Source organism: Diabrotica undecimpunctata, chromosome 7 (assembly GCF_040954645.1).
Source record: "Diabrotica undecimpunctata isolate CICGRU chromosome 7, icDiaUnde3, whole genome shotgun sequence".
Lineage (NCBI taxonomy): Eukaryota > Metazoa > Arthropoda > Insecta > Coleoptera > Chrysomelidae > Diabrotica > Diabrotica undecimpunctata.
Window position 1 is genome coordinate 34,471,945 of NC_092809.1, and position 11,263 is coordinate 34,483,207.

Below are 11,263 nucleotides of genomic sequence, written 5' to 3' on the forward strand. Positions count from 1 at the left end.
AGATTAAAGCAAAAATCTGAATTTGGTTTCGAAAATTAGTTAACGGATTTTCAAATGAAATTATTAAAAATTTAATAACCAAATATTCTATGAAAACTTTTTTAATAAGACATTCGATAAACTGTTAGAAAAACTAAATTCCGATAATGCAATTCTCATATCTGCACTTAAATTATCAGCTGATTTTGACAGCTATATCATTCTCCACAATGAGATAATAATTCTCCAAAATATAAACGAATTTCTAACGAAACTTATTAGCACTATTACTTTATTTGAGCTAAATATCTCCAATATAGAATTATTCACTTTAAAGGAAATAATAGACCTTAAAGAAAACCTCAAAATTTATCCCAGAAATTCAATCCTCAATAGTAATGAACACCCTTATGAACTTATAGAGTCAACAAAAACTTTAGTTTGTGTAACTTCAAATACAATGCTCATAATAATTAAAATTCCTATACTCCATGAAATTCCCTACGCTACCAATAAAATCTACCCCATTCCAAACAAAGATCATGTTATGATTTTGCCACCTGCAAGCTACTATACAAATAATAAATGGTTCGACACTTGTATAGGATAAGGCGACAACATAGTCTGTTCCAACTATGTACAATCCCAATGTAACATACCCAATGTAGATAATTGCACGAAAACATTAATTACAGAGAACTTTTTCCAAGAGACCAGCAAAGTCATATTGCTAGGAATAGTTCACCCGATGAGAATCCAGCAGATAGAAATCAATTCAACCAGCCTCTTGACGACAGATGTACTAATAATGATTGAAGGTATCCAATTTAATAAAAAGACGTCACAAGACATTTCCATTCCAAAAATTGTTCAATAAAATTAATACCAAACCATGAGATGAAAATCGAAAAATTAAAAATCCCAGAAACACATGGTCAAATCCAACCACTAGATACCATAGACGTACTACCCCGATTATCAATAGGACTGAGCACCACTTCTGTTGTAATATTTTTAACCATTTTAGCTTTCCTAATAATCTTCCTCTAATTAGGAAAAGAAAACGAATTTCCAATATCCTATTTGGAGAAAAATTACATCCTGCCCAGATCCAGATATTGGACGAGCTGATAGCTGAAGTAACCAAAACTTCGAGGATGAAGTCCCAACCAATGGAGGGAGAAGAAATGTAGCCATAAGCTCCCCTACTATTGAGACTCAGCAGATTCCGATGTCCGAAGTTATAAAAAGGAAGAAATCAATATTTTTATTATTATTGTAATTATTATGTTTTAATAGTCAATTTTAAATCTTTAAATGTAGTAATAGTTTGTAGTATTTTCAAAATTGTAACTTTTAATTTTCGAAATAAAGATTTTTTTGGGTTTTTTTGGGAACTTAACGTTGAAGAAACATTTCTGTATATATATATATATATATATATATATATATATATATATATATATATATAAATATATATATATATATATATATATATATATATATATAAATATTATATATGTTCGGAATGATTTCCGGGGTTCCGGAGTTCCTATGGTGGAGCAGTACGGCAAGAGATAAGGGCTTGCGGCTCGGTGATACTCCTCCATAGATCCCTACCGGAAGGGCGTGTGCCGCCTAAATACCGGGTATAATCATCAGTCAGGTTGGAGTCTGGTCTGTAGTTTCATTCACGGCCGAGCGGTAGGCCATTAGGAATAAATGAATGTGCTGGTCCCAATCTCTTTGATGTTCTGATACAACTTTGGACAAGTGTTTACCCATCGTTCGGTTCATCCCCTCGACCATTCCATCTGATTGAGGATGCAAGGTGTCGTTCTGGTCTTATTGACACCAATCAATTTACAAACTTTTTGTAAAAGGGTTGACTCGAAGTTTCGCCCTTGGTCGGAGTGGATCTCCTAGGGAACACCAAATCGGCTAAAGAATTCTTTAACAAGTACCTCTACAACGGTAGCAGCTTCTTGATTTGGTATCGCAAAGGCCTCAGTCCATTTCGTAAAATACTCCATGACTACCAGGATATATTTATTTTCATCATTCGTCTCTGGAAGTGGACCTGCAATGTCGATTGCTACTCTTTCCATAGGGCTACAAACATGGTACTATTTCATGAGTGCCCTCTTTTTACCAACTGGACCATTACTGGTTGCACACAGTTCACATTTCCGGCACCATCTTCTTACATCATGTTTACAGTTCGCCCAATAGAACCGTTCTCGAACCTTTTGCAGAGTCTTCGTAATACCAAAGTGTCCACCTGATACGCAATACTTCTGACACTTTACTTTTAGGTACAATCAACTGAAGCTTATATTCTGTACTATCATCGTTCTCAAAGGTTCGATACAGAAGATCATCTTTTAGCACTAGGCAATTCCATTGGCTCCAGTAAGACTTGACTTCTGGACTACATGTACTAATGTCTTGCCAAGTAGGTCTCTCACTTCGATGTATTCAATCCAATACTCTTTTTATACATGGATCATCTGCTTGGGCGTCTTGTAGCTGTTGAAGTTGCCATTGATCATTAATGATGGTGGTTCGTCTCACGGGGCAAAGTCGTTCTTCTAATTTAAGACAGTGATTACAATTTGCACTGCACGGCCATCTCGAAAGGGCATCAGGATTTAAATGAACTCTTCCAGCCCTGTGTTCGATATCGTAATAATATTCTTGTAATCGTTCTAACCATCTTGCCATCTGGCCCTCTGGATTACGGAATTGTAGGAGCTATTTAGAGCGGCGTGATCCGTGCGAAGAAGAAACTTTCTGCCATACAAGTATTTATGGAAATTCTCGCAAGCCTTCACTACGCCTAGCAATTCTCTCCTGGTAACACTATAGTTTCTTTCTGGTTTCGACAAGACTTTGCTAGAGTAAGCGATGACTTTTTCCTAGCTCCTATTGCACTGTTGCTGGCATCAGTGTCCAACACAAATTTTCCTGCCTGTCTAGGGTAGCTTAAAATCGGTGCACTGATCAGAGCCATTTCTAATTGTTCGAAAGCTTTTTGACACTTTTCGCTCCATGTATATTCTTTGCCTTCTTTTGTCAACTTTGTTAATGGTTTGGAGATGTTGGCAAATCTTTTGACAAAACGTCGGTAATATGTACATAGACCAAGAAAACTTCTAATTTCGTGTTTATCTCTTGGTACTGGCCAATCCTTAATTACTGCAAGTTTTTCAGGATCAGCTGTTACACCATTACTCGCTAAAATATGTCCCAAGTACTTCACTTCTCGTCGAAACATGTGGCATTTCTTCGGACTTAACTTCAAATTCGCTGCCCGCAATCGTTGAAAGACTTCTTTCAGATTGTTGGCATGTTCATCGAAGGATCGTCCCACCACAATTACATCATCTAAATACATCAGGCATGTTTTCCATGTTAGACCTCTTAAAACTGCCTTCATTAATCTTTCAAATGTGGCTGGGGCATAACCGTGAACTGCCAAAGCCCTGATCCTACCGAGAATGCGGTTTTTTCCCGATCAGCTGACTCCATGTCTACTTGCCAATATCCACTTTTCAGATCGAGTATGGAGAACCAGAGAGAGATTCTGGACAAAGGATAACTATCTTTCTTAGTTACCGCATTGAGCTGGCGGTAGTCAATACAAAAACGTGTTGAACCATCTTTCTTCTTGACTAGAACTACTGGTGATGTCCATGGACTGTTTGATGGTTCAATTACCCCTTGTTTGTTCATATCTTTGATGATGTCTTCGGCTTCATCTCTTATTAATCCGGTATTAATTTTATGCGTTACTATGCTTGTTTTGCCGTTATCCATGTTATCAATAGCAAAAAGATCTTGAAATTCTATCAGCATAGACTTAACTTTTTTAGTTCGTTCATCATCAAGATCTTGGCACTTACCATCTCAACAAGCTCTTTTGGATATTTAGATTTTGATGATTTCTCATTAGTATTCATAGAACAAATCGAAGCCACGGGAACACACTGTCCGATCAAAGTTTTTTTACTTAATAGCAGTTCTCTTTAAATTCATAACTCTTACAGGAACGACATCTCGAATTCTCACCAAAGCTTTTGCCGTTAGGAACTCGGCATTGTCCACATCTTCTAACATCCTTAAACTTCGCTCTCGGCAGTAACCATCAGGTCTGGTCATCAGAATTTTCTCACTATTACCAGGAATGGTTACGTCACAAGTAGTTAGTAGGCTGATAACATCTTCTGTGTATTCATGAAACGGCAACTCTTCACCACTGATCTCGAGGACTCCATTTTTGACATTCAATACAGCCCCAACTTTCCTTAGTAAATCCATACCCAATATGAACTCTTCGGAGATCTCTGCAATTAATACTCTGTGTTTCACTGTGATCTGGCCAATGGATACTGACATATTCGCCTCGCCAGATGTATTAATATCTCACCAGTTGCTGTTCTAAGCTTTACTAGTGCAGGCGATAATTTAAGATGGCCTCGTACTACTTCTGGACGTGCAATAGTTCTTGTTGCACCTGTATCTACCAAAAACGATGTACATATATTATTGATACGACCCTCGATTTACAAGCTATGAATTCCACCGAAGGACGTAATGTTAACAGTTCCTGTGGGGGCTGTGTTTCTCGAGGTTGGCAGTTGCCCCTTGATGTCGACTCGTTCTAGTTTTCCGACTGTTGTATCATTTTTTTGCAATTACGGCGAATGTGACCTACGTCACCACAATTCCAACATCTGTGCTCGCGTCTCTTCGGCATCGTGTTACGAACTACTTTTCGTACCATTTCTTCCAGACGTTCATCGTTTGGTTCGTCGCCTTCTTCAATGGTTCTTACTCGATGGCTCCGTGAAGTTTGACTAGCTGTTTCATGTTCCAAGGCAATAGCGAGCGCTTCATCTAGAATTTTCGGTCTTGCTAGTCGTAAAGCTTTCTGTAATTCAGTTTCTTTTAACCCATTGATGAAGGTATCTACAGAAATTTCTTCCAAAATGTTGTCTGGTACCTCCGGATAAGCCAACCGCACTATACGAGCAACATCTGCTTCAAACTCTTGCAAATTTTCACTTGCTCGTTGAATTCTACTTCTTAGTTGCGCCTTGTAGACTTGTAGATGGGCATCTCCGTAACGTTTGTCTAGTCGAGTGAAAAAGGTCTGTTAACATTTTTCTTGACCATTAGGAATTTACTGAAAGTTGTACTAGCAACATCTTTGGTCAGGCATACACCTACTTTTTTTTAATGGTCTTTCTTACAAAGATCACTACCGAACTACGCGGATGTTCCCGACGAACAATACTTTTCAAAAGTCTTTTTTTCAAAAGTCATTGCTGAATTTATTTTTAAATAGATGTTTTACTTTACACCGTAACACCACTGTAGCGTATTTCAATAAAACGAGCGGTGCTTAATTTATATAAAAATAAGTTTACAGTACGAAAATATCTTATCAACTAAAAACCTCAATCATCATTACTTTTACCTTCTGAAAATTTTCAATTAGTTCCACAGAATCAACTAGAAGTTGCGACTTCTTTTCTAGTAACGTAATTGTTTCCGGGATAAAACTATAATTCGTTTTAATAAATATCAGACTTTTATGTACCTCCTTATTATCGAAAACTAGTTTTGATGATATGACAGCCTGCGAAGAGTCTGATATGTCGTTTATTACGTCCTTTATTCTATCATAATGTTCAGCGTCAAAAATAGCTGCAGCCAAGCCCCCCATCGAGTTAATAAACTCGCAAAGGAGCCTTAAGGAACCCCTTTACATTGCTAATTAATTCGTTCACAAAAGGAAATTGGGCTCTGATAATTTCTGCAACTCTGTTAACTCCATGAGGTAAACAAGTAATTTGAAAAACATTTTGATAAAATATTTTTAAATTTTGCCCTACCTTAACCATATATGCGACAGTATCCGATAAGAAAATCACAAATTTATTTAATGAAATTGCATCTGGCAAAAACAAGTTTGTCGAAGTGTCTTGAATGCGTCGTATAACGGTCAAATTGTTGTCTTTTCAAGTTGTTTTGAAGATATTAAAAATGAGTTTCCTGGTTCCTCTAGTGCGCCAGTTAGCAAATGAACAACATATCTTCCATAGGCGTTCCATCACGTATGACTTCCCGTATTTGGATCATTATTGATTTATATATAGAGTCGACACTTGATTTCCTCAACGTGGATTCATCCGGGATATTAAACTTGCAATATTTTTCCAAAAACGAGTTTAGATCAATGTTATTCAATTGTTTTAATGGAATGTTAGAAGCAACCATTGCCTTGCACAGATCTTCTTTAAATTGTGTTTTATCGTTGCTTAATGAACCCGAATTGAAACAGTTTTTCAATGATTGTTAACTTTTTTCCCATTTCTAATTCTTTTTATATTTGCAGTATGTTTGGCTGTTGTGAGAGTTACTTACAATTTTTGAACGTGCAGAACACATTTTCATCTTTCATTTGAAGTTCTTCGCATGGTTTAATCCACAGCACATTAAATTTCACTTTGGTCATTTTCTTAACAATTTATTACACTCAACTAAAAGCAGCGCTGAACTGAAGTCCAGGAAAGTAATACTGTCTGCTTGAAGTTTAGGTGGGTGTATGATCGACGACAGCGTTTGTCATCTTGTAACGGGTAGCTCTTTCGAAGCGACAAACTCAGTAAAACACAGGTTGAAATAAAAATAAATCTATTAATTTCAACGTACATACAAAAATAAAAATAAAATGTATTCTATGTCCCCGTCTGGATCCCGCGAGAGTGAATTCCCCGGCGGACGCCTGTAAAAGAAACATTATTATTACTAACAAAAAAATGGAATACGCGAATTCAATCGCACGCAGACTTATACTCGCTTCCACCTCAATCTAGCGGAAGCGCCAAACGCACTCGCAATCGAAATATTCGGTTGTGCAGATCCACGCTATACTCTGCGTCAGAGTTGACGGTAACGTTCAATGCACGATACCCACGGGTTCTGCTTGATTAAGGACAGAGTATAATCCTCAATACGGAAGTCTCTCTGTCCGGGTGGGCTCGCAGATTCAATACACCAGCCAGCCAGGGAGCCTAGAGCGTTAGCCACAAGACTTATTTAACTCCGCCAGCCGCTCGCTTTAAATAGCCGCTTCGGACCCCACCTCGCGGTCTTGTCGTGGAAATGGATGCGTGATTATCGACACTCCCACGGTTCGAACTGTTGAACGCTGTCGCTGTAGGACGTCCAGCACATCGTTACAATCTGCCACAATTCGTTCCGGGAGCTGTAAGTCTATTCAAATTATAAATGAAAAATAAATAATAGTTCATTTTATGATTATTTCTGGTTAATGCCAGGTCCCACATCCAGGTCGGTCAACTCAATTTTAGGAGATTAAGAATTGTTAAGAGCTCAGGTAAATAGTACCTAGAAATAAATGGACAGGCCCTACATAATTACATCTTAATGGTTTTCGGGTTTTCCATTGCAGGGTAATGTATTTACCACTTAAATATGCACTTTTTTCAAAAAATCTAAATATGTAATATATGTAAAAATATGTAACTTACATATAATCCGCGGCCTAGTTATGAACTATTTAATAAAGCATTGCAAGCATTTAAATTTTCTCATATCTAACATGTGTTTCTCATGTGCTTTAGTTAATTGACAACTGGATATTTATGCCAATAACTGCTGATTTTTCTTCAAGCACAAATAAGATATAAAAATCACTTTGTGATTTTATAGATGATGTCAAACCTACAGAGTTAAAAATCCAGATTGATCCAATAACTGAACCCGTAATCACTATAGCACCTTTAAAAATGACCACCATCGATGTAGTCAAGCCGAAGAAAAATAGAGGCGGTTGGCCGAAAGGAAGGAAAAGGAAACCCGAAGTTTTGAATTTACCTCCCAAAGCACCCGCAACTGGATATACCTTGTATCTAAACGAACAGAGGAAAGACTTCAAAGATAGCAACCTAGCATTTCACGAAATCACGAAAGTTATAGGTAAATATTTTATTTTAGGTTAGAATAATCCGGTTGCTTAGAGATATTTTCTAAGTTTTTTGACTATGTTTTTCCCAATCTTTACTTCTTTTGCTTTTAAATTTTATTTGCACTACTTCCTCAGTTTTTGACGTTGTTATCGATATATTACAGGAAACAAATGGTCTAGTTTAACCTTGGAAGAGAAAAAACCATATTTGGAAAAGGCAGAGGAAGATAAAAAGCGGTATAGGGAGGAACTAAAGCAATATAGACAATCCGATGCTTATAGGGCTTATCTTACAAAAAAGCGAAAAAAGAGATTGCAAAATAATGTGATGTCAGAGAGCGATATGGATGCTACTGACGATTTTGATGTAAGTAATTACTATTAATATGACGCGCGCGCATTAATTTGCATGTTTTTATGTACAAATCAGGTCACAGTAAATATGACAGTTGACATTTCGCGTCAAATGTCACATTAATTCATATGTGAAAACTATAGACGTATATATTAACATAGACCGAGCAGTCTGTAGAGCTAAGTGACGATACCATCTTTGTTAGTTGTGTAACTAACTACATTAATTAAGTAAACAGCGTCTCTTTTTGTTCGGGAGAGAGCGAGTGGGGAGTTTCAATGCGCTAGAGAGAGACAGATCGAACAACCGCAAAATAGGTTATCGTCACTACTCGTTGCTGGTATGCTCAGTCTTTGTTATACTATACGTCTATGGTGAAAACGTGATTTCTGTTACGTAACAGCTTTTCTAATAACAGGAGGAAGATAACGAAGAATTGTACTGTCGAACGTGCGATCAATGGTTCCACAATCTTCACAACAAACGCGAACATCTTCAAGGGAAACAACACCTTCAGTCAGTGGCGGGTAACATTACGAGGGCACTGAACTCCGAAGCGGAAGCAGCGGCTACTACCAGTACGTTCAGTACCTCTTTAGACGAATCTAGTTTGGACGGTATGCCTAACGTGAGGTTAAGCGGCAACGCCGCGGGATCTAATTCGGGAGGAGTCGGCGATGCTATGGCGCATTTGGCAATGTTGGTTACTAGTAAGTGATATATTTTGGTATACGATTTTTATTTCTCAAGTCTGTTGCACGTCATCAACGAGATTTTAATATCAGGACTACATGAGTATTCATATACATAGATAATAGACTGTTCAATAAGTTTTGAGGTTCGTTAAGAAAAACACAGTTTTATGGTTTGAAACACACTTTATTATTCAGTAGTCTCTCTAGTAGTAGTAGTAGATGCTCCAACAATTCGAATGGCATTCATGGATTTTAGCCGTTGTCAAATTGCTCATATGACACAGTGCATTGTCCTGATGAAAAAGGATTTTTTTCTTAAGCAAATCGGGTCTTTTTTCACGAGTTTTTCCTCTAGATGGTCTAAAAAGTTATAATAATATTCAAAATTTATTGTTTTACCAGTTTGCAAGTAATCCACAAACAACATTCCTTTCGCACTCAAAAAACTGATGCTATCACCTTGGCCAATTTCTGGACACGAACTCGTTGCGGAGATAAAAACCAGTTTTACCTTTGGGCTTTTGTTTTGATTCAGGATCATAGTGATACCCAAGTCTCAGCCTTAGTGATGAATCCACAATAAAATCCACTTTATCCTGTCGAAAACGCTCAAAGTGTTGATGAGAAAGTCGCATTCGAATGTGCTTTTGTTGCATTGTTAGCGAATGCGGCACGCACCCATTGTGAACACAGCTTTCCGAAATCCAATACGATATCCTGTATTTTTTCTACGATTTCTGGTATTTTTTGTTTGTTTTTGAAAGTCCTTGACGTGGACCGTCTTCAAGGCTTGTACGACCACGTTTAAATTCAGGAATCCATCTTTCTACTGTACTAATTGAAGGCGAAGAATCCTTACGCAATTTCAACATTCGTTTATAAATTTATTTTACTTTTAAACCTGCCAAAAATAAAAATTTAATTACTACACGATAAGTACTTCATTTTTTCCATTGTAAAAATATACTGTGACAAGTCGAAACTGAATAGCTTGTAAATAAAGAATGAATTGGCAGATTGAAATGAAACTTCACATATGTAGAGTGCACCAAGATAATAAAAAAAATTAGATTAGTAGCATCGCCCTCTTTTATCAAACCGGAAAACTTACTGAACATCATATTAGATTATCACATAACGAAAAACGTGATTATTTTGATAATTTTTAAAGGACTCGAATAAATGATAAGAGGAACTATGAGGAATTGCATGAACAGGGTAGAGGAAAAAAGAAAAATGCCTTATTGGTGGTACGAAGAGATCGCCAATAAGAGGAAGGAATGCATTGTCATCAAAAGACAGGCTACGAGGACAAGAGGTAGAAGGTAAGTAACCGAAGCTAACAGAATGAATATAGTATACAATGCGCGAAATAAGGAATTTGATAGGAAGATCCGAGTCGAGAAGAAGGGACACTGGAGAGAACTGTGTGAAAAGTTGGATGAGGACTTTTGGTGTCAGGGGTACAAAATCGTAATGAACCAGTTCAAACTGTACCCTCTGTATGAGATGCCACTGGATAGGAAGCTTGAGGTTAACCGAGAGCTGTTTCCAACCTTTGGCATGGAGTGCAGTGGGACGCCAAAGCTGAACGAGCTGTACCTTTTACCATAGATGAAAACGAAGCTTTGAGTGCCCTAAAGACACGACAATCTCAGGAACTTGATGGGATACCACCAGAAGCGGTGAAACGCATTGGCAGTATGGAGCCGACGTGGCTTTTGGAACACATGAATGCACTTCTTGAAAGTCAGCGAATTCCTGCAAATTGGAAGATCTCGAGGCTCGTAATACATTAAAATGGAAAGAGGTTACGAAGATTTTACGAGAAAGGTGTCCGAGGTACGTGATGAATTTGGTCTCGGGCTATCTGTCAGAGGGGAAAATTGTGATAGAAAAAGGAGTGGTGGTTGACGTGATGGCTGGAGTGTCGCAGGGTTCGGTCCTAGGATCCACGCTCCTAGGATCCACGCTGTGGAACTTGACATATGACGGGGTTTTGAGCCAACGATATGGAGAGGGTGTAACCCTTTTCGCATTTGCGGACGACCTCGCTATGTTGGTCGTGGCGCAGAACAGGGAGAACCTTATCTTTGGTGCACAGTGTACATGCGACCAAGTCGAGGAATGGATGAAAATGCATGACTTAGAACTGGCTGCAGGTAAGATCGAGGCTATAGTTCTCAAGGGACCAAGGAAAAGGGACGGGATAACCTTCGAATGTGCAGGAAAGAG

The 11,263-nt window shown here is 38.0% G+C and overlaps 1 protein-coding gene across 1 annotated transcript in view; it reads left to right on the forward strand.

Annotated features, from left to right (window-relative positions):
* The window catches only part of LOC140445172 (uncharacterized), a 28,095-nt gene that overhangs the window by 13,296 nt on the left and 3,536 nt on the right, over positions 1–11,263 (forward strand). The window contains exons 3-5 of the mRNA XM_072537044.1: positions 7,723–7,989; positions 8,143–8,345; positions 8,752–9,043. Coding sequence (XP_072393145.1) covers positions 7,723–7,989; positions 8,143–8,345; positions 8,752–9,043 — 762 coding nt within the window. The remainder of the gene's footprint in view (positions 1–7,722; positions 7,990–8,142; positions 8,346–8,751; positions 9,044–11,263) is intronic.